Source organism: Sipha flava, unplaced genomic scaffold (assembly GCF_003268045.1).
Source record: "Sipha flava isolate LNK unplaced genomic scaffold, YSA_version1 69_pilon_pilon, whole genome shotgun sequence".
In the NCBI taxonomy this organism is placed as follows: Eukaryota; Metazoa; Arthropoda; class Insecta; order Hemiptera; family Aphididae; genus Sipha; species Sipha flava.
Window position 1 is genome coordinate 922,222 of NW_020273609.1, and position 26,636 is coordinate 948,857.

The following is a 26,636-nucleotide window of genomic DNA, read 5'->3' on the forward strand; positions in this document are numbered from 1 at the left end:
TTTCTATAGCGTTTTATCGTGCTCTTCAACGGCATCGATTTATCAACTATATCAACGTTATCATTGTACTTACAGTCTTCAAACAGTATTTCTAAGAGTTTTTATTCAAATAATTTTTCTTTGTTTACGATTTTTAGTACATCATGCCTATTTTATTATTATTATTATTATTTAATCGAATTTTTACATTTTTGTACAATATGGAATATATCATTAATGTTATTGCGTATAAATACAAGTACATTAAGTTTCGGTAGATAATTCGGTAGATAAAGTGTAGTAGTATAGTAAATAAAATAATTGAATTGTGCATTCAATATACATATGCTATATAAATATAAATAATCATATAAATGGTTTTATAATTATAATCAACAGATAAATTATATGTGTGCATTATTTATTTATTATCTATATGTGCAGAAAATAATTTCATTAGATTAATTACATTCTGTAATTTGTCTATACTTTACCATTATATACACGAAACCACTATTATACTTTGCATTTTGTTCAGAATCCGTTTTCAGAACAACCATTGTTAGCAAACCGACTCATACCACATTTGTAAATCTTATATTTTTAGTTTATTGAAACCGTACAAATTGTTTAGTATCGTTTCTGAGATAATAAACTGTATAGAATAGCCGTTTTACCCTATCAATGTATAATCTTATTAATATTAATTTGAGAAAAAACGATAAATTCGTTAATCATAGACCATCCCTTACTTTCGTAGTAAACATTATGTTTTGACAGTGTGATTTATATGCACTGCACGTTTATTGCTATTTAACATAATTATTCGATTACCGCAGCGACAACTGAAAAATGCCAAGACGCATAGTGTTGCGAAAAGACACATGTATGGTGTACTTATATTGTTCTAAAACATTGTATTTTTCCTCCCTGTATAAGCACACTCGGTTTGTCATCAACCATATAGTCGCTTGACGGTTTAGCATCACGGTTTTAGCGAACAATATACTATGCATTGTAGATTTATTTAAAAAAATCGCTTTATAGCTCATCTTAAGCATGGAGCGGAACGCCAAGTTTACGGATAGTATATGCGGCATTTGAACGTTGCATAGCAATGAAAATTTCATATGTCAGATCATCAATGTACTTTTTCAGTATTTTTTTTCTTTTCTCGTCGTCCTTCCGGGAAACCACGTAAAATTACCATATTATTCAGTCCTAATAACAATAATCGATTCGTTGCTGATAAATAACGACTACGCAAACGCCCACTGATTGAAAAAAACTACATACATAAAAACATATACCTTATACATATATTACAATATAATATGACAAGTATAAGCACTATATTTATGTACATTATTCGATCTATATATATTATAATATATCTAATTGAATTGACAATAACCAATTTAATATACATTTACTGTAAAAAGTTATAAAATCAGCTATAGGCTTTTAATAGCTTTTTTATTTCATTGTAGTTTTTGCACTAATTTCTTTTGTCTAGATTATATAAACCAAAATTGTGCATTATTGGTCATACAATCGCATCCGAAATGAGACTATCGATCGACTTTAGTGTACGCGTAAACAGTTTGAACATACCTTCTTTAAAACTTTTTCTTCTCTGAAAATTCTTTATAATAACAGGGGAGGAATGTTATTTTTGTAGAACCCATAAAGTCGTATTTACACTTAAATATTTCGTTAAAAAGCTTTATCGTAAAAGTTAATATTATCTTGTTCATTTTTTTAGATCATCGAAATTTGGTTACTTTATAATTTTATATATGTATAGTGATCCGTATAAAATTAAACATTGACTCTTGTTACCAACGTACTAAAGTAATATTTAATGAATATTTTGAAGATTTTCCGTAAATAATACCTAATTTATGCCACGGAAAACTATTTTTAATTGTCTTAATATATAACACTAAATTCCACGTAATACAGGTAATGCTATTGAATACTCGAATTAAAAATATTCAGTCTTATTTTACGCATCATTTATCTTTTTTTAATTTGTTGAATTAGAATTCTAGAATTACTCTTTGGAATCAAAAACTTTTCCTATTTCAGCCTCTTATTTTCATCCTTAGCGTTATATGTATCCTTTAATAATTTATTGTTTTATATAGTTGTCATCCCCAGCTGTGCGATATATTTTACTTGGCTTTCAAAATGCATCTAAACATGTTTTGTGCACCCTAATAATCTGGTATTGCTTTCGAAAAACATTCCTATTTTTTGAAGTAGCTGGGTTAATACGTTTAATGTCTTCATTACTTGTAAGTTCTAATTTATCGTTATTTGTTTTTACCGATTGGTTAGTCTTACATATTTCAGATCATTGTAATGATATTTTTATTATTACATCTCAAATTTCAAAGATCATCTTAACACATCTCTTACAATGTTATAAAAAATGTACCATGTAACTAACAACATATTATTCAATATTAATTTTTAGTAAAATAATTAGCAACAGCAATCATATTTTATAATACTATAAATAATCCCGTAACCAATGTAACTTTAGTTCAGTCCGAATAGAGACTTAGGCTCCGGCTAACCATTGCCCAACTGTATTATTATGAAGTGTGAGTGTTGTTGGTTAAATAATATCAAGTGACTATTAGCTATTTTCATTTGAGTACATTCATTTCCTTTCTTTTAACTTGCTTATTCTTTGCTCTCTGTGGACTTTCATCACATAGACTAAGTAAAGCAAACTAACGACCTTATTGCTCATCTCTTTCCGTAATAAAATATAGATTATAATAGTTGTATTTGGCAAATCATAACACTGCAGAAGCCTCTGATCCTACCTTTTATATTTGTTATTTATCTAAACCGTAAGATCCTGGTCTATATATTTTATTATAAGGTTATGTGAAGGATTTTACCACTAAAGAGTTATATCTATCTAACCACTAAAAATATCTCCATTACACCATTATAACATATTGGTAACCAGAGTCAAGATTCATTATTCTTGTTATAATCAATAATTATGTGCTCAGAATTCGATTCATATTTCGTACCTCACTTGTGTACAATTTTCTTTCCTGTTACACAACTCTCGTTTCTTTACCATTATTTTTTACGAAGTTTTTATTTTATTAAAAACATTTTCTTATCTAACATTAAATTATTTAGGCCCTTTTACATTTCTCTCTTCGAATTTTCCTCCTCTTCATTGCAAATTAATGTTAAAGATGTATTATGTGCGTGCACTTTTTTATTCTTATTATATATTTTTATCACACTATAATAATATTGTAAAAATGTAAACCAACTCAAATGAAAATATCTCAAAAAAAAAATTTCAAATGTATAGTAAATAAAACTCCACCATGTATTCATAGTTAATTTTAATTGATTTCTTACATACTTAATAATTTTTACGTAATGTAATTTCGTTCGTAATCAGTTTTTTTTTTTTTTGTGATATGTTATTCTAACATTTCATATTCTACATAATCAAACGAATTCCAGAAATTTGATGCATACTCCCTATCAGCAATATTATTAATGTATTTAGGATGGTTTTTTTTTTTTTAAATCATTTTTAAATAACTTTTCAATTGTGGTGTACCTATATTATTACCGCACTGACATAACGATTCTTATAAAGAATTATTGCATCGACTATAGCAAAAAAAAAAAAGAAATAATAATAAAATAAAATCGAAGGTCTATCCCTTTTTCCTCCCTACGTTGGTTTATCCGATTCGATTCGTGATGAAAGTTTTATTCCCAATGGCCCTGAAGTATTTTCATCCGTTCTAACACGCGCAATATTATTTTGTTTGAATCGTTCCCGTTACATTCTTTTAAACTTCGTATACTACGTACTGCTAAATTACATATATGTAAAACGATTCGGACTGTTGTACGTCATGATGGCGAGTACTGTACGTAGGTACTTCGCAGTACACAGCATCATTTGCGTCTATCCCTTAACAAACTACCCTATTAACCCTTTCCGAGAAATATATTTATAGATTTGCACATTGTGATCATTTCATATAATTGCACATGATGTTGTATAGACCATAAATATGCTACTATTTTTTATTAATTTTTATTTTCAAACATATAAAATGTTTTTGTTGAAGTGAAATGTGCACTCGTTGAAATGTACATCCATATCATCCTAAAAATAACACCCCCAAAGTAGTTGAGACATTTATCCTTTAGGTAATTGCTTTTTAAAAATCTTATTATTTATTAAAGAATACACATACTTATATATATAATGTATGTATACTGTGGGCAGAATTTTTATATATATATATATTTGCACTATTCTATTCCTGTTTATTTGTAGTTATGAATTAAAAGGTAGAGGTAAATATTTTACTTTTAATTAAAAATAAATAATAACATTAATATTGGATTCCACGTATCACTTGTCCATGACAGACATGATTGTTTTCTTGTTGCTCGTTAAAGTAGTTATATCTTAACGTCGTACATTCCAATGGGTTTTTAATCGGAATGTGTTTGCTATTGTGTACAGTATATATTAATTATTTAAGTTAAAATCTCAATTATATTAAAATCCATTGTCTCGATCATATCCTATAAGTATTTATATTATATACTGTCATTGCCTTGGAACGCCATCATATTTATAACGCTTTTTTTTTTTAATTCAGCGGTCAATTAATAATTTCTCCTTTTCGAATAACGAGCTTTTACTATTCATTTATCTCTCATTAAAAATGTAATCTTTTAATATCTGTGATGCTTTGATTTGAGTTATTTTTTCAATTGTTTAAGTATTTTGATTAGTTTTCTATTATATGAAATCAATTACTGTTTTTTACTGTTTTTCCGCATTTCTCGCACTCGTTCGCGTATATTAGTGTTGAACTTATAATAAGTATTCGACGCAGTATAGAATATATTTCAACTACTATTTCTGTTATCGTAATGTTTAGAAAAAAAGAGATAATTACAAAAGTAAAATGCTCAGTTTTAATTTGCATTTGGTGACCATTAAAAAGTCATTGTTCTTTTTTTTTAATTTCTGGATTCCTTTTGAGATTTAACAATACTTAGCTTATGTGCATGCGACTGGCACAATTTATCAGGCTCGGAAATCCCTTTTTAGTTATTTATGTAGTGTTCCTATGAACCAACGAATATAGGTCTATATACTGTGGGCAGAATTTTTATATATTTATTTTTTTTACCATCGTAAACCGTTTCTAAGCTAAGCTAACGTTTATATATATATATATAGCTAAACTAGGCCGACGAAAATCACAATGTCGTAATCTGAAACATGTCAACGGATTTTCCAAAAAGAAAAATTGACTGTGACAATTTAATTTGTTCGCTAATGGACCTCTGTCGGTAATATATAATAATGTATGACTCTGTGAAGATAGCGTACAGATGTGGTGTTATGTATGAGAGTTTTGCATATCAGGTGTGACAAACGTTTATCCGATGCCGTGCATCCTAAAAAGCAGGCAATCCACTCTGTTGTTATTTTTTTTTGTATTAAAAAGTGATTACATGATTCGATGAAAAACGTATATATCATTATTATTGCTGCTTCTAAAATACGATGCGCATGAATGGTCTTTAGAATCATTTTTGAGCTCAGAAAAACGAATAAATCCCCTTTGCGTTAATTATAATATTAAATGTATTATTTTTGCTCTGGTAACGTAATTAATATACCATATAACTACTGGATGGGATTAAAAATAATTAAGGATTTGATCCGATCTCAAACAGGGAACCCAGGGTTTGGTCCCGCCATTTTAAGCGAAACGTGAGAGGAAGTTTAATAGACACACACACACGCACGCACACATGCCCATGCAGCAACCATGCGCACGCTTATTGCATCGGCATCGTCGAGAAACGGACACCGTCAACGAGCGAATGTACATTTGATGCGCTCTGGTGAATTTTATTTTTACACATATAAAAAAAACATGTGTGTTTATATATATACAACCCCATCGACTTAGTTTCCTTGAAATATAGGTCATCGATGGCTCTAAACGATGATGACCTTGTTGTTTTATGAATCCGCTCAGATTTCGCGTATATTGAAGTGTATATATTTATATTTTGCGTTTGATGTTTTGATGTTTATCGATCGATCAAAAGAGGTTATACTATGTGGACTTGGACTAAAGTCTGAAACTTTTCAACCGTTTTTACCGCGGCGTGGGTACGTGGGTGGCTCCGGTGGCGTCGGCAGACTTGTGCTCGTGTTGCAGATTATAGTTAGTGGCGGTAGTGGGCGGCTAAACTTTGCCGTCGTTATCCTTTGGTTGATTTCGTTTTGTTATGGCAATTGTTTCACAGGAATTAAATTCCATCTACGGTGGCGTATGGCTACACACTACTTATATACATTTATATAGAATCGATCGTCAATTGCATGTGCGGGTGGGCATGCGCGTGCACACGCACGCACACAGTCACACGAGCCATCCATAATACGAACACGGGAACGGTAAGTTACTGTAAAACTTATGTGTCCAATAAACCTCAATGACGGTTCCGGTCTTTTGCTCTGATGACAGCAAATCACTTATGTGGGTTTGTTTCTTTTTACTATACAGCCTATATATACTTTCGACCATCTCAAGGGTTGTTATTCAGTGTGTCGTACGTATATAACAAATCCTAACCTCTGGTACTTCGTGTAGCCGGAACACAAGTCAACGTATTTGGGTCGCTATAAGAAGTCGTGAGCAGTCACCCTTTGCTGTTTCAGCTAAAACAATATCCAACGAAGGGAAAAGGGAAACTAAATGATCACTCATATATTTCAAGTACATACAAACATGTTTAGGCGCCACGTCAAACTATAATATGCCAAACGGTTGATTTATTTTGTTTTTACCACGTTCCGATTACGAAGCCATATCAATTTACAGTAATCACAGTACAGTACAATGTAACACATACGATCATCCCCGTCGATTTATAATACAATTGTGAACGCTTTTGCTTTGTAATATTATATTTTTAACGATAAATATAATAACAAATAAATGTTTTGAACATCCCAGAAATTAAAATCATGTTAAACGGTTGATAAAACATGTCTTTTTATTGGAAGTTTGAATTTTATAATGTATTGACCTTGGTATAAACTTTGAAGCTTATTATCATACTTAAACTGTCAACTTCTTTACATCATCTGTTTATCATAATTTTATAAAAGTAATTTATATAGGTATATATGTAAACATATTTTTTGTCTATATTGTGAATGTATGATAATTTCTAGGTAATCGTAATCATGTATACATTAATTTTAATATTATATTAGTTATTAGTAATAACTAAAATAAAAACAGTAATAACTTATTACTGTTTAGGAATTACATACAATTCGAATTATATATGCAACGTGAGTATTATCGTAGTTAACTATATTTGTAGCTTATTTCAAGTGCGTTTCTTAAAATTTGGCCGATAAATGTGAAAAAACAAGTGTTAAAAAATCCTAAATATACGTCCATAGCACATCGGATATTAAACTATCCATTTACACACACACACACGCACATAAGTATATTGTCAAACGTGATGGTTCTAATTAAGATTATAATATAATATATTGTAATCTTGTCCAATAAATAAAAATAATACATTATATTATAATGTATTATTTTTAAAACGAAAATGTTTCGTTTAAAATACTGTGTCTTTATTTATTTGAAAATATACTTCGGTACACTATATATCATATATATTAAGTACCTATTGAGTTTTCATCTCGTGTATTGGACTAACGCGCGCGTATAAAGGGAAATGGATTTTTGTAAACTTCCTCATACAAATAACTATAAAACCTTGCTCGATCTATTTTCAGTAAATCGTAAAAAGACGTTATTACTCACGGACTGACCTAACACCGTAATTCCACTATGTATTATAGGTACATTGTATACGATTCACAATAATACAACGAATTTGTCATTGCCATCGTCGCCATACTTATTTTATACTCCGAAGCAGTTGTGTTCATTATCGACTAGTGCACACATTTTGCGGCATATACACGCAGTGGTGCACACAAGATTTTTTTCGGGGGGGGGGGTGTCAAGGTAAAAATATAACACATTTTACAATTAACAAAATTATGCAATTCCTTAATATATTTTGACTTAAATAATAGCATTGATAATAGAATAGACTATTCTATAATCAATGATACTAGGTATTCAATACTAGCTCTTCATATTTCAAACTTGTAAAATTTGTAAATTTTGACCTAGACATCGGAAAAAATTGGGGGGGGGTTACAACCCATTGACCCCTTCCCCCTACGTGCGCCATTGTGTACACGTAATTATTATTAACGTTTGTGATTGCATACATTTGACAAATATTATCTCTAATTGAGGAACACGCGTCCGCACACGGTTGTAAGCCGTATTCGCACAACCGTGACGCGCTACAGGTATTAAACGTTTAGAATAATAATGAAACAATGTTTAATAAAGGTTATTGGAAAGAAAAAAATTGTACAACGTTTCAATTGTTGCGATCAATAAGTTTTGCGTGTCGCATATAGATTGTCGTCGTTCTCTTTACGCTCTGACTCATCATAAAAATCCGTTTAAAATTCATATGATATATGAACACATGCACACACATTCCATATTATTATTATTATTCTTTTGTCCTCCTTTTCCGCGTGTCCCATATTATTCTTTAGTTGAATAGTTAATTAACATTTGTACTCCCAGCGCTGAAATTCTTTATCCTTTTGCGTATTTTTCTCCTCTGTATATAGTATATGTTATGCAGTATTTGCACACACACACACACACACACACACACACACATTCTTAATTCGCAATTTAGCTTCATGTGTTTCAACAGCGACCATCAAAGTAGGTACACACAGGCTGGCCCGACAATGCCTTATAGCCGATAATTATTATCAGTTTCAATTACGTAATAGTTGTAATACGTGGTGGTAACGACAGCAACGACTCCCGTAATAACAATAACCGAAACCACTACCACGGTCGTGCTTGTGCAGGTCATAACGCCAGATTAACCGTGGTGTGCGCGATGACGACGCACGAGAGGCCGGTGCACTTGCTCGTCTGGCTCCTTGGTCGAGGAGCACACAGACTGCTATCTTGCACACCTTCAATAATATCGATTGAAACATTGGCTTGATCAGCGGTTCTCAAACTGTGATACGCGTACCACTAGTGGTATGCGAAAGACTATAAGGTGGTACGCGGAAGGCCGTGGTAGAACGGAAATTGAAAATTTGATATTTAACTATTATATTAATTTAAAGACATTTGTACATTTTTATAAATAAATAGTAATTTTACTGTAGTATTTTACTGCCTTTATGTTTAAAATAAATTTATTTTATTAGGTAAAGTTTGTATGGTTCTATTATTAGTGGTATGTTACTGATTGATAATATATTCAAGTGGTATGCGAAAAAAAGTTTGAGAACCGCTGGGCTAGATCAATGTGTACTCGATTCCATCGACATGGCGGATATTGTGCGTATTATTTTGTAAATTTCACGATTATGAGCTTTACTGTTCGAAACGGCCGCAATTTCTTCTCATCTAGCGCGTGCACGTACGCGAACCTTTTACGTAATATCCGGCGCCCATGCTATTTCAAAGTTTCGCGTTTACTTCACGTTAGACCGTTGTCGCGTAATACGCTTATCGCCTCTCGGACAAATCGCGTTATGTTCGGTCGATTTTTTCTCTGCACTCCGTTTTATTGTTGTTACACGCCATTTAGACGCGCGCGCGCGCACCCTTAACTCTGCCACAAATAACGTATAGTAATAGTAGTAGTAGTAGTAGTCCGCGTCGTTGTCGAATAGAACAGAAAAAAAGAAAAAAAGAAATATATGCGTTTTCACCGAGACGAACTGCTCTGCTGGAGATAACAACAAGTGTTGTATTTCTTCGTTTCACTGCCTAAATATGTATACATATCATCATTTCTCCTCCGTTTGTTGACAACGAGGACGTTTATTTAATATTTCGCTTTTCCACGCACGCACCATCAAAAAACTCTACTTTTACCTCTGTATCATATCTTATTATAATATATGTATAATATAAACGCTTATCGATGGTATTTCGCGTTTGTATCTATGGCATTAGATTTATACATGTACATCTTATAATATGATATTATTTACATCAGGGGTTTTTTTTCTCCCGTTTTTCCGACAGTATTTTTTTGTCCCTAATATAATTCTCGCTCAACCAAAGCTGCGGTAATATTTCCTTGTCGTTGGGTTCTGTGCAAGGACGAAATACGTATGTGGATTATAATATGGAAATCGATATCTCCGTATGCTTGCACTCTACACGTAAATTTGTATGTTCATATTATGGTCATATTCACATAAAAATAACTATGGTAATTTATTTCGACCTAATGTTTACAATAAGTAGAAAAAAATAAAGTAAACAATCTTCTTCTTGTTTCATCACTAAAGAAAAACTTTTACTCTCCGATTAATTAGAAATCAATCGGAAATGTTAATTTTTATAATTATATTTTTATCCATGACGTTTTCCGAACATATCGCTGTGCACAAGATGAGCGCCGCGTATTGGATTCGGTCCGATTCTTGCTTGCAGTGTTGCACTTTTCGTCGTCCACGATGCATTTTTGTACTATCAGCTCTTTATGGTCTGTGTAGGCAAGACTTCAGTTAACAGCTCGTTTTTCACGTCAATGCTGCTTGGGTCGGTTATACATGTAATTTATAGTGGTCGTTTGTCCCGTGTAAGTGAATATCTGTCAATGGACAGTGGCGACGCACGATTTATGTTTATAAATGATGTCACCGCGCTATTGATTATCTATTCCCTCTCCCTCTATTCGACCACCACGTTTTGGCCTAATTTGCCGGAAAATGTTTGATTCGAATACGCGGTTTGAATCGTTGTTATATTATGGGTATGCGTTTGTACCTTTACATTGTGAATGTGGGTAGGTGTCAGTGGGTGGATGTTCAAAATATTTGATAAATATGTGATGGACAACCATATTATGAATCCCACCATCGACTGCTTGAAGAATAACGATAAGGATCATCGTTGAAATTTAATATTATCTATTAAATGTTAAACGATTATATTTTTATTTTAATGTGAGTTTTTGTTTTTTCCCTCTTTGAACTGAATAAATTCAGTATTTCTAAAAAGTTGATTTCATGTGTCATTGGTTTCAAATATATGAACGTCATATTAAAAATGTATGACTAATTCGAATACAATAAATATATGTTTAGATTATATAGTATATAGTGATTGTTTTCTCTATAAAATGCATTATAAATAATAATTGGATGTCTTTGCAGTTTGACTGTGACATTTTAATTTATTTTAAAGATGAATGCATGTATAATTGAAAAATGCCATAACCATGTACTCCATGTAACCTATTCTGAGTACTAAAATGTTCTAAAAGAGTATTGACTTTATTTAAATTTATTTAAATACCATGATTGTTTGCTGTCCGTATTAATTGTTTTATTATATACCTACAATTTATCAATATTATAATTTAAAGTTGTATTTCAATTACAATATAATAACCATATTCCATTTTCTATAATAAAATAAAAAAATTTAATTTAAATTTAAAAACGTTGAAGGTAATTTAAAAGTATGATTAGTTTGGAAGTAGTAAAATGTTTTTAATAATTTAATTTAAGTACAATAAATCGCAACATATATTCTAAACAATTAGGAATATTATACAACTTAAAAAAAATCTAGTTTGAAAAAACTTAAGTTTAAAAATATTTTGTCTACATATTATTCATTACATAGTATTGTATAATTTGTGCATGCCTAAATGTAATTATACTGGATCATTATTTTTGTACCTGCCAATATATCATCAATTATGTTTATATATAATTTATGTTGAAATTATTTTTGCAATAAGCCCTTGGTTGATTTAAATCACTTAGTATACAATTATTCATATGCAGTATATGAGACAACCAACTTTGTATGTACTGTTTTTAAAAAATTAGTTGATTATAGTTTAATATGATATATTAAACTGCAGTACGTTCGCATACCTACATATTCTCTTATCAATTTTTTTCCAAATCTATTTATTCGATGTATCAAATTCTAATGTATTCATTTTTATTTTTCAGGTGATATAACGCAAAAGGGTTATGAAAAAAAGAAGACGAGGCTTTTAGCTCCTTATGCTCCTAAGCAGCCCCCTCAAGGTTTGTAATCATTAGACTTTTTACAATTTCGTTTAACGATAAAGTCGATTTACATTTTTTGGTCAACATATAGTTAAAAATATTTCATTCTTATTTTTCTTTTTTCTTTCCGATTCCATTTAGATTTCTTATCGTCCCTTTTTATTATGACGTAAATAATAAAATATCCTATCTCAAATGTCCACACTTACAAACATCACTCAACTTAGGATTATATAGCCAAAATGTGTAGAGGTTAACAATTCTACAGTCGTCTATTATATATAATATTTTTCATCTTATTTTACGGTTAATTTTTATTAATTATAATAAGTTAAGTACAAAGTTAAGATAATGAGTTTAAGATATGACAGAGCACTGCGTGTTAATTGTAAATTTATTTTGTATGGATTCTGAAATCACGATATTTTTTTTTAATTCTGAAAAGCTGGCATCAAACTTTATAATGTAATTAGACTACGCAGTTAAGTTCATTAAAATCGATTATACATTATGACATGAAATATAATTTAAACGGATTAAAGTTAAAGTTTCTATTTTAATCATCATATTTGTATATGTGTACATAGATTTAACTTCTTAATTAATTATTTAAATATTTAAAACCATTCAGTTCAACTCAGTTAAAAACTGATTTCAAATCAATGGAATGACAATTCTTACGTATCTAAAAATCGCATGATAATATTTGATGAGAAACATAGTAGATATCCTATCTAAACAAATATATTACAAAGATAAAAATGTAGTATTGATATTCAAATTTTGTTTTGTTTGAAATCATTTTGTTGTCGGTGGGTTCTACGGTAATATATTATACAAAACAAGAAAAACTATAATTTTTTCGTAGGTTGTACAAGGCTAGGTGAGTTCTAAATGCACATAGATTTTATCTATACACTTAAGTTCCACCTACTTACTAATGAAACATGTTATCCGAGTAAAACTATATAATGATCATATATGTACATACAATATGTATTATATATATGATCGTTTTAAATTATATTATATAAATCATCAATACGAATGATTCATCCAAATGAATAACTACTTAATTTTTTTTATACGAATCAGTTTGCACTGCAAATGTACTATTAATGCACTATTTTCAACAGGTTATGATAATCACTTGAACCTTTTTTTATATAAACGGTTATAATATTTGGACAGATATCTTTAATACGGTATACTTTATAATTTACTCAGTATCCTTTGGTATATTCTGTTTATTATTTTAAAAGAAGTATAATTATATTTTTTCAGTCACTCTTTCGGTATATGCTATTTTTCTCTCAACATTTGACCTACATTTTATATTATATGAATGGAAATAATAACGAAATTCCTCTCAATTTTTCATATATATATATTCATGTTGTTACTTTTACTATCGTCTTATGTGTTTGGTATAATATATTAGGTACTTATTATTTTATAACTAATGTATTAAGTATTAAATCAGTTTGTAAGAAAAGTCAGCGTATAATTAAATGAAAACCTTTTGGTTGTATTATAGCGTCTTGTTGTAATAGTAAATTAATTTAGAAAATCTTTCAAATAAATCAGAAATAAATTTTGTAAAATTTGTTTAATTTTAGATTAAACAAGAATTTAGATTTTTAGATTTAAATTAAATTTTAATTTAGATTTTAGATTCTGAGTGGAGCGAGGAATGTATTGGTTTTACAATGATGTTTATTTCTTTTTCTTTTTTATTCTGTAAACACTTTTTCTCCTTCTAAACTTGCTCAAAAGTATCAAGTGTAGCATCTTTTTCTGAAAGGTAATATTTTTGAGCTGGTACTTTAGAGAGATAATTTTTCGATTTTCGAAACGGTACTCGAAATAAAAGTGGTTAAAGTAGAAAAAACGTACGATTTCACGATTTTATAATATTAAATAATTATTGACAACGTTTTTTACTAGAAATATTGCTTCAAATGAAAAATGACAAGAGACATATCTTTTTTGTTGTATTTTGGATTTTGTTCCTTACAGTTTACAGTTCGGAAAATTCTGGCCATTTTTGATCTATTTATAGACATTTTAATTTTGAGAGTTTTTTGTTGTAATTCGGTTAAAAACATTCGTAAAAACTTGAAATTTGGATTGTTTGCTTATATTCTCCTTACCTAGATATGGTAAAATTTTCAAAACATTTGAGTGACTTTTGAGCTTTTTTTTTATTTTATATTTTTTTTCATTTTTATGATATTTCCTTATTATAAATTATAACTTTAATTATATAAATTACCTATTTATATAAATCGTTCTTAAGCTGTTCTTAAAACGCTTTGTTTATCACCCTAGAAACGAATAAAATTAAATAAAAAAGATTCTCTCGTCCGCTCAGAATAGTTTTTTATCGAATGCAATCATTGCATTCAAATCTAATACAGTAAAATTACACTATCCTGACCAAATTTTTATACCATTTATTTAACTGTGTATGTCTAAGACATTGTATTAAAAGACTATATGTTTTATATTTTCATTCTAGTAAATGTAAACCACTTATCGTAGTACAGAATTAGATACAAACTAAAAAGATGAATATCAAAACATTAAGAAGTTGGAGTTTTTCAATCAAAAGTTATATTCTCTGTAATAAACAGTTTTTAAAATATGCCTAGTCAGTGACTCTATATTTATTTAAAACAAAAGTTAGAATTCCTATCAAATTTGCGTGTAGTATAAACTAATTTAAGTCTCTGATACACTGTAAATATGTACGTTCTTGTTAAATATTGTTCGGCAGTAAAATATTGCTCAGTTTTTAGAGAATAAATGATTTCTGAATGTTTTATATGATTATATTTTTTTTTTTTTTTTGACTGTGTTAAAAATTCTGTAAAAATCTGAAATAATTAAAAACTACAGTCAAAAAAAAAAAAAAAAAGCCAGCTTACGTTTATTGTTACTCGAAAAATAATTTAACAATGCAATACTAACTTAGGGGTGCAATAATATATAATAAACATTAGCCGTTTTATTTGTTGTGTGTTGTATAAATACTTTAAACCTATGTGTATAATTTAAATTGCACGGTATTTTACATGTACGTATATATGGAAATGTATTTTTACGGTGACCTTTAAGAGTTCAATGTTTGATATCTGTATATTATATGAGAGTGCTGTATTATAAATTATGTCATATTCTTTGTGATATAATATATATATATAATAAAGATACATTGTGAAGTCTTTAATTTGTCCATCACACATATATAGTAATATTATATGTTATAATTATCATACGTACGACCTATATTGTATATTGTATTGATAGTGTGCTCTGAACCAAGCGTATGTATTGTATATAATTTGCAGCTGCTCTCCCTTCGGCTTCGAACACTAAACAGCCGTCTTCTCAGCAAGTTCAACACCACCAGCATCGCACCAGGCGCACACAAAGACGCGTCACGCATAATGAGAAACGATATCATTCAGGTACACATATCCTTGAACTTTTGTATCCCCTGTGATTTGTATCGTTATTATTATTATTATTATTATTATTATTAGTACTATTATTATCATCGTTTCTATAGTTTTATAATTTTTAATATTGTTATTAAAGTGTTATTATGCATGGTGTTTGTGACGGATATACTTTGCCTTCTTGTACGCGGTATTCTTTCGCGCTGTCGCTTTTCTATGTACAAACATTGCAATACACGCGTTTATGTCAAAAACGTGCCTAGCTATATGTACAGGGTCATCACGATTAGTACTGTAATTTTCTTAATTCAGAAAACTATAGCGATTTAGATATGTTCTTGTATCAAATTAATTTAGCATATTTATATATTTATATCAATGTTATTTGATGTAATGTAAGTTTGATTCTATGAGTAAATTCTACGAGTATAATATTATAATTGGTGTTCACGTTTTATTCTCGGGTTAGAAATCCACAGAAGTGAGTATGTAGTCAGCTGGTCGAGAAAACTTATAGGCTTAACCTATTTTCACATAAGCTAAAACAAAGAAAAAACACGTTTATAGTATTTCAAACTTATAATGAAATATATATATTTAAACATTATAAAATTTTTTTTATAAACATTTACTCCACATTCGTATGAGAGGACATTAAATCTACGATATGCCGTTTTACAAATAATTACAGTAGAATATAGTTTTCGGTATTTATAGTATAACATTGTTATAATAATATTGTTAAAAAAATACGAATATAATAAACAGCTGTTTATTATAAAGCTATACCTTTAGTTGCGGTGTAAAAGCCTTATACTGGATTAATGGGTTAGAGCTGTGTTCAGTTTAAGCTCAAACTTTGAAGTTGAATGTAGCAATCGTCTGCAGTTACTTATAGGTATTAATCTGAGGATCCTCCGCCGTGGTCAATTCGCATGCCATGGTAATGTGTATTTTATGAATTTTGAAGATTTTTACAAATTAAACCACTGGAAACTAATCACTTATCGTGGTCGTTACGTATTTTGTAAAAATAAGCTTTATTAGTGTTTTGATTTTTCTTTCCGTTAGATTCGTGTATATTATACATCCTATTGATATGGCAGTAGCTGTGTATTGTGCGTGAATAGAATGAGTTAATTTTATTTTTATTTTTATTTCAACTCACATCGGAATCCGGATGAGGATCGACATTCGTGGTTAACTAAATTGAATTATAAATATATAAAAACAATATATATATATTGGTACCTCATTTATATATCTTCAAAGAAAGAATAAAATAGTATTTTTTTTTTCATTTATAACACATCAAACTCTTCTCAAATGAAGCAAATATTTTGAACTCATTTTAATTATTTTATAATTACATGTATAAAGCCTTTTACCATAATTTCTTGCGAAAATCTAGATAAATCGTCAGTCTTTCAAACGAATATTATATCCAATACATTTTTTAAAATAATATTATACCGCATTGGTATGTATTATTGTTACAAATATACTCAAAAATTAATAATTTTTAAGCAGTTTTGTTAAATTCATACTTTGTTTAACTTTTTATACGTAATATAATATCACTGTTAATAATATTTTATAAATCATAGTTAATTTCCTTACCGTATCGTATATAATAACTAAGAAGCGAATAAATATGATGAAAAACAAACCATTTAAAATTTCACATTCAAGTTTATTAAACAAAGTATGATTTACGAAGAAATATTTTGAAGGAGTAACTCTATATTATATTAAATAGATGTTATAAATACTAATTTTGAAATTTTCATCATAAGTATAAATACAAGTGAGCACTATATCATTATTTATTATTCTCGAATAAGTACTGTTAGACTCACTAAATGAATCACAAAGATTTATAATTTTTTTATTTAATTATATATACTTAGATGTTGTACGCAACGAAGAATATGTTTTATAACGGTTTTATATATTTTTTTTTAACACTTTCGAATATGAAATCCGTTTTTAAAGTTCTACTCCGTAACTTTCGGGAATTGAAAGGCTAGTAATTAAAATCAGATGGTATAACGGCAAGATTATTTTTCGAATTTATAATTAGCTTGCATATCTGATACATGAAGGAAGAAATAAAAAATACACTTGGAAATTATGATACATTTTGTTCGACAAGTGTCTATGTTTAATTTGATAAAACAGGTAAATTCATATTTTATGGTTTTAAAACATAATACAAGGCTTACCCTAAGTTTAGTTAGTACAGAATTTTCTCAAAAGTGATGATTTATTATTACGCATTCAAATATATACAAATAATTGAATACCATAGTGAAGAGCTACTACTCTAAATTAGTTTTTTACTATCCTGTTAAATTTTTGTTTTATTGATAAGTTTCATAAATCTCTGTATCAAGTGTTTTTTTTTTATCTCGAAAACATTTTATAAAACCTATAAAAATATTTTTTCAACTAAAATCTGTTACATTAATTAATTTTATTGAATGCGTTGTTCTGTATATAAGTTTTAATTTTTGAATGAAAGAAATCTATTGATCTTAAAAAAATTACTTTTTCTGATCTCAATTTATAAAGTTATAAAACTATATTTATAGTATGTCATGCAGATTCTCCAGAGAAGTTTTTATTCAATTTTCCATTAGTTTTTCATAATGGAAAATATTTATATACATATTGAGTTTCATAAAACAAGAGAATTTTTACATTTATACTTTTTTTGATATACTTAGTATTTGGTTTTTAAAATAAACGCATTCAGTTTAAATATTCCCACATAAAAATATACACTAAAATTAATATATAATTTTAAAATCGAATTTTCATATTTTTTATTATATAATTTTCTTTATTTTCACAAATATTACGATTATAAAAAAAACATTGTCACTGATAACCTTTATATTGTTATTTATAATTTTATATTTATATAACATGGATCAAAGTCAAATTAATTTCATTCTAAAGATCTTATGCAATATTAAATTTGTTTGAAAGTTTCCTATTTGAATTTTACTTGTTATTTGGTAGTTTTACAAATCATTTTATCTTGGTTCTTGATTGAGCTTTACAAATCAATTTTTGTTAAAAATAAATACTCGAATATAAACTTTATTTATGCTCATTTACTTTTTACGATTAAAATAACTCGATTTGACCTGATTGTGAACTATTTTTGTATACATACCTTCTTGTAAATGTTTTCTCAACTAAAACTTTAGGAATATTAAACCTCTAAGAATATGCAATTTTCATTGAAATTAACAGGTTGCTAAGTATTATGGTATTATAAGTTTTTATTTTACATTTATGTTTGTTCTTTGACGTGGAGATATATATTGACGCGTGATATATTTATTTAAATTAGTACAAAAAACTCACTTCAAAAAATAATGCTTGATGCTTGGTATAACGATTATTAAATGAAACCATAAACTTTAGGCTAATCACATTCAATGCTCATAAAATTAATATATTTCATATTTCAACCCACAAACAGCATATGTTTATGGGAAAGGGTTAAAGAAAAACATGAACGATGCAAGAAATAATTATTACTGAATATAGCGGACTATAGGTTGTAAGAGAGAACGGGGTTTTAAAAACAGGATAATGATTTTTGTTGTGCATTTGGTTTTTTTTTTTAATATTTTTTATTATATGTCCAATGCGTTTGTATAGAAATAGTACACAAACAAAACGCTTCGATATTAACTACTCAATTGTTGAATATTTCGATAACTACCTGTGACATCACCCGTATTTTAATACTTTATTAATGTGACGCACGAAGCACATATTATTATGATATTATTATTGATATTATTGATTATTGATTATTATTATTGATATTATCATTATCATCGTCATCATCGTTGTTTCGCCCTGCAGTTATTATACAACGCGAATCGTTGTAGATATATTTCTTGATTGCAATTTATCATGGATTAAAAATAAATCGATTTCGTGTGCATAATAAAGAGGAAATCTGAACATAATAATATACAATTAATTTTCAAAATATTTATTGTACACGTGGTGCGTTGGGATAGTAATAAAAAAAATGATTGGCTTTATACGCGTTTCGTGTGTCATTTTTTATCGACTGTGTATATGTGATTAAAAAACAATTCTATTCAGACAGATCCTATAGGTATGTACTATACAACGTATATATCTACTATTTATCATCGATGTACTGTGCGAACCGGATCGAATATAATAAAAACGGGGCGTGACGTCATCGCATGAGTTTTGTTTTCTAGATGTGCTATAGCTAGTAATACGCGTCGTGTACCTTACGCATGTAATATTGTACACGCACATAATATGTACTGTATATAGTGTATATAATATATTGTGTGGGTAAATTGTACTCAATCGTCGTGTCAGTGTGTTGTATACCACCGATGACGACGAGTAAAAATTAAGAAGTAATGGAAATAAATAAATAAAACACATTCTGAGCCCGATTATAATTATTCGATTTTATAATATAACATTATCGTAACTATAATTTAATAATTAATTGATTTAAGCGTTTTACTTTAATCGATTTTTGTTAAATGTAGCTGTAAAGAAATCATTATGTACACTTATGGTTTCGTGTATGCAGTTAGTTCGTGTATTCTACATCTGTAGACGGTTATTTTTCCGTAATAAAAACATGTATTACGTTTTGAATTGTTTAATACCAATAAAATATGCATGAGAAAAAATACAAAAATCTTTGATTCGCTCTTGATGTATAACTGTTTGGCGATAAAACTAATAATGGAATTTGATGTTTTTCGTTATTTATAAATTCTTTAGCCGTGCTACATTATTTTTCATATTAGTAATTCAATCCGCATAATCATATATGTTTAATATTGTTTAAGGTGTGTGAATTTTAATGTAAAGGATGTATTATTGAATTTTTTATAGTCATTGTAATAATATAGATCATCCATATAGATTTATAAAATTCTGTTTGCAGTTTTCAACACGATGTTGTCTCTCTCTAGGCATAATAAAGCGGTTAAAATATTTCGAAAAAACCATGAAATATATATATATATATATATGTATATATAATAGTATATTATTTATATTCAATGTCTCAAAATGTAAACGTTGTACACGGAAAGAAAGCATTATGTGTTCTTTAACGTGCACGAGTGTAATAATAGGTTTTTATAGATCCGTTCTCCTCCCGTCAGAATTCGTCGTAGACGTGAATAAAACAATATCGCGAGGAGAGACCATCACGATGCCATATCAGTTTGTTTTTAGAACAATATCCGTCTCACGACAACAAAAATATATCGACGCGATTGTTCAATACAAAAATATTATAATTGCAATTATAATTATAATCATTCGCTGCAGTATAGCATGCAAAACCAGTGGAGTACACACGCCTATTGATTTTTTATCGTAAAACATTTTCCCGGCCCAGCTGTATGAATGTTCCAACTTGTAATTACTTTTCTGTTTATCACTTGGTATAATATGTATTGTATACTTGATCCTTAATAGATTTTTTTTTTCGTTCATTAACATTCGATGATGTCTGTTTAATGCACTCATTCCTATATTATACAGAAACAATTTAGTAAATTTAAAATTACTATATATGTGTTAACATAATATACTTCTTCGGAAATCTCAGTGGCACTTTCCTCGGGACGTTCTGTTTTATAAAGTTAGTACCGTTGACAACACTCGTTACACGCGTGTGCTCCCCGTTCTGTTCCAGAAATCGTGGTGACTGGATCGGTGACGACAGGTTTTCGAAAACAGCTGGATTTCACTGATTTATGTTTGTATACAATGCCACAATAACACCGAACGTGCAACGTTTTCGCATGAAAATTTCGATTAACCCGCGTTCTACTTGCTCTGGGCTTGATGTAACCAGGCACAATATTTGCATGGTATAGAATTCGTGGGAGTCGTCCGGAAGAAGGGGAGAATGTAATTATTGTGCGTTGGATCAAGATTTACTCTAAATATTTCCTACATTAACTTCCCAGTGAAAATTTTCATTGTAGAAACGCTGTGTCTCCTTCGTATTTAAGTGCTTGTATTATTATGCGCAAATCCGTAGTACTCGGTGAGACTTATAACTGCGCGTGCCCAAAGTCAACAGAAAAAAGAGTGCTGGGTCCAAAATATCCCGTTTGATAACATTAAATATACGTGAGAACTACAACTAAGACCTTGTAAACATGTAATTTTGTGTCTTATGTCTACAAATATAGTATACAGGATTTCCTGAAGATAATCAAATTATTTTTGATGACAGGGATAAGGCTTGCAGATATTCATATATTCTAATTGACTTGTTATGTTATTATTTTTGAAAGATCTGAATTTAGCCAATTCATGGAGTTTATTCTTCTGGAAATGTTGACGTTGCAACTTTTTATTTTCATTAATCTCGTGATTTTATTTATTGCTTATAATTTACAGAAAAATAAGGTCTATTTTACTCAATATCATAATAGCAATGTTTTAAAAATATGAGTAAACAGTATTAGATAATATCAAAACGATATTTTTCCGTAAGCCAAAAAAAAATATATAAAAACTATGAACTTAGTGCAATTCAAAAGTTAAAAGGCCAACGTTTTTAGAAAAAATAAATAAAAAGAACTATGAAGTGACTCTCTAAGAAAAACAATAAAATAACAATTTATTTTTCTACAAATATGTACCAAAACATAAAATTGTAATTAAAATAAAAACATTTGTAGTTTTTATCTCTGGAAATCTTGTAAAAACAAAATTTGACGATTTTCAACATCTCAGGAACTATCGAAATGGATATACCTTCGTGAGATACTAAACGTATAAAATATATAGTATATGGGAACCTATGATATTACATTGACGGACCAATACGAGACGCAGGTTACGCGTATGTCCGAATAATATATAATGTATATGTATATACTTATTTATATGAAGAAAAAAGTATTTATACATATTTTGTGCAACCCCGCTGCCTTTGATCGCTGAGAAAAAAAAAACCTACAGGGGTTCCCGTTATCACGGCTCGGCGTGCGGCGTTTCCTCGCACGACCACGACACGGCAGATCACGACGGCGGTGACGATGAGATTCCGTAGCACGACTGGCCGCCGTGGTCCAATGTATAATATACATTTTGCGCGACGGCAACCGGTCGTCTGTAATCGAAACCTGCAATCGACGCGCAGTATATAATATTATTGTGTACAGGATTTCTGTTCTGCCCAAAAACGTTACGTCCTCTCGTGAATTATTGTACCTATACACGTAGTCTTAAACGATAAAGCATTCCCTGCACCAGTGCGAGGCGTTTAGTCGTTCTACGCCTAAATATTATTCCCCCATTCTCCCATAACATTAAATTCAGTTTTAGAGATTAAATAAAAAAGTTATACACGTCAGTTTTCATGTTTAAATCGATTGCAGTGGCATCTGTTCATAGATAAAATTAAATATTAGCAAAAGGCGTTCTTGAGTACAAAGACTAATTCGAATAATTTTTTAAACTTTTTATTGCATTTTCAGTAGATCGAACACGGTACGTAAATAAATAGCTAAATCCCCGTGTTACACGTGAGATGTTCAGATACAAATAATTACTGCTTGCGATCCTCATTTAACGAGTTGTATTTGTACCCGCTCTACGAGTAAAAATCAATACAGACGGACGAATGACGAAATATTGCGTCATTAATTTCGCCATTAAAAACTTGATGACACACTAATACCGCTCCTGATCCTCGGTCATATAGTGTAAATTCCACTGCCTTTGCAACGAACGTTTGACGACGGAAATCCGGTTCGCGTAAAGTGGTTGGTAGGTGCGATTCTCTCCAACTCTTTCCATACAGGTCTATTTGACGATTCCGCAAAGAGCCGTCAACGAAATTATATGATAATTGCTCCTCATCTCGTGTTTCTTTAATTCACACTCACGGTCGCAAATAATAATACTTATATTTATGTATAATATACGGTGCCGTGGTGAAGTGTATGTTTTTAGCATACATTTTTGGTAATTTATATATCATATTTGCCTTACACATATATTATATTATGTTTACGCACGGAGATAAAAAAAAGAGAAATGCTGTTTCGTACAACAATATGTATTATTATTTTAAATTATACGTGCGCGCGTGGCATAAGTATTTTTAACAAGCGCGCTGGACGTTGGCAGAAATGTGCTTTCGTTCTCTCTTCTCCATTTTGATCACCAACTAAAAATATACACACAACTTGTACACATAATTCCGGTCATCCCCCTCGCCCAGTCACTTCACAAATATCTTCTTTCTTATTACGTGATTTTAACACGATTACTATACATATAGGAATAAATATATATACCTACAGTAACACCGTTTGCTTGTATGTATGTACATAATATTATCTCCTCTTAACAACCCCTCCTTCGTTTCACCGTAGACTGGTATTATTATAATGGCAATGATACGCGCGTGCACACACACGCACCACCAACTCGTACACGCTGATGGTCGTGAACCCGTTCTCGTGTAACCAGTTCGTATACGGCGAACCAAAAATTACCGTCGACTCTGCTGCTGTTGCTGCAATATATTATACTCACCGGATCAACGAACGTTTGCGGTTTTTTCCTTACATTTTCTTCTAACCCCTCTAGTGCGCACGCACTCATCTCACGCATGCCTACGATATCAATATATAATCCTTAAACGAGAACCCCCACGAGTGTAACGCGTCTATTAGCTGGATCGGCATGCCAGTGGTAGTAATGTCCCGTCGACACGAACTCTTATACCATACAGATTTTTTTTTTTGTTTTCCTCTTCTTCCAAATCATTCATAACAAGTTCTACCAAACGGCCATGTGGTGAACTATACACTTGCATTGTGTAGCTAGCGCACACTAAAGATCTACTCGGACTGGATAAGTTCGTACTGGGTTTGGACCGGATAGTATCATAATATAAACATTGCAGGTTGATTATGAGTGGAATCGAAGTGTTTTTCTTTGTAATACAGTGTGATCGGTATTCACAACATATTAACTAAATTATTTATTTATTTATTATTATTATTATTATCATGATTTTTTCATCCCACTATTCTTCGCTCATTGATAGTAGCACCATTGTCAATAATATATATAGTCATTAATGATAAAAATAACTTTATTCCTATTACAATATAAGAATACAATTCTAATACCAATTATTGGCGTAAGATAAGGAAATGTTTTCAAACTGATGGAGTAGACTTGTCCAATTGTGATTCATGAAAAAAATACGTGTATATTATTAGCCTATATGATATTTGTAAAAAGATCACTAATAAAAACAAATAATAAATATTACGAACGGGCCTGTGTGGGTTGGATCTCTAATACATACATACACGTCCCATGACGGACGTTATTAATTGTCCGTGTTTTTCCTCGTAAAATTGAAATGTTGTGTAATTGTGTACCTTGTACGAATGAAGAATTGATTGGTTTAGTTAAAGTTAGTGAGGATGATGTACAAGCGATGAAAAAGAAAAATGGCAGGACCAGATAAAGTGCCTGTAGAGGTGTGGACAATTTTAGGTAATGTAAGCATTGGATGGTTGAAAGTTCTTTTTAATAAGGTGTTAATAGATAGAAAAATGTCAGAAGATTGGAGAAAGTTTTATTGTATCAATATTTAAAGGCAAAGAAAATATACAGAAATGTGGGAATTATAGAGGAATAAAGCTGATGAGTAATAGTATGAGGATTTGTAAAAAAATTGTAGAGAAGAAAATAAGAAGTGAAACGTAAATATCAGAAAATCAGTTAAGTTTTATGCTAGGAAAATCGATAATGGAGCTGTTATTTTATGTAAGGCTCAAAGACTATGTCAAGAGTTTGTGTGGAGTTACAGAATATTTTAACGTAGGAGTTGATGTGCATCAGGGGTTAGCTCTAAGGCTTTATTTGTTCTCTGTGGTAATAGATGAAATTACGAAAGAGATACAGGGCGAAATACCATGGTGTATGATATTTGCTGATGATATAGTTTTGGTAGGAGAAAATCATGAAGTATTTAATAATAAGTTGGATGAGTGGAGATTAGCCCTTATTTCGTAGCTGAATTCATATTTTAGGTACCTAAAACAGAATTTTTTTTGTCCATTTTGTCTTTTGTTGACAATTGTTGTGTATGTGATTTATCCATAAAATTATGCAACTTTTAAAATTATTTTATTAAGAATTTGATTTAAAAATGTCTGTTCAAGTAAAACTATAACATAGTCTACAGGTGCTTTGTAAATCTATGTCATATTTTTACTTCACACTTTTCTTTATAATAATGTGAAAAACTATTAATAAGACGTTTATATAAAAAATATTAAAACAGTTAATATCAAATATGTACTAGACTATTTTCCATAATATAAACACCGGCTTTTATATTTTATTAAAAGTTGTCAAATACTTTTTTGAACAAAAATTTAGTCCCCAAATTAAGATTTGCATATCAACTCCATAATGTGTAGTTGTGGGACTGATAGTGTGAATTGGATAGTGAAACAAAATTGGAATAGTTTATGTAATATGCTTTTCTCATATTATATGCACTCTGCTCGAAGTAATAATCGATTTGAGTTTTAATATAAATTTACCACATACTTACGGTAACATAGTAGAATCGACCGCGTTCTACGAAGTCCAGTGGAAAAAAATTTTTTGTCACCACCATATGCGGAAGAAATGAGGTCCGCAAAATGATTGCTTGATTGAAGTAATCACCATCATCGATGAAAGTTTCTTCGCGTACAACACGGTAATAACGCACGGGCACGTTTATTCTTTCGCGAAATCGACCATTTTTACACCGCTTAATAAGTGTATTATTAATACGTAAAAAGTATATAATTATTCTTATTATTATTATTATTATTATTATTATTATTATTATTATTATTATT

General features: G+C 29.8%; 1 protein-coding gene across 3 annotated transcripts in view; it reads left to right on the forward strand.

The window, feature by feature from the left end:
• Positions 1-26,636, forward strand: part of LOC112692046 (disco-interacting protein 2) — a 132,299-nt gene that overhangs the window by 80,957 nt on the left and 24,706 nt on the right. For all 3 annotated transcript variants that reach the window (XM_025566562.1, XM_025566561.1, XM_025566559.1), the window contains exons 2-3: positions 12,167-12,244; positions 15,580-15,699. In XM_025566562.1, coding sequence (XP_025422347.1) covers positions 12,167-12,244; positions 15,580-15,699 — 198 coding nt within the window. The remainder of the gene's footprint in view (positions 1-12,166; positions 12,245-15,579; positions 15,700-26,636) is intronic.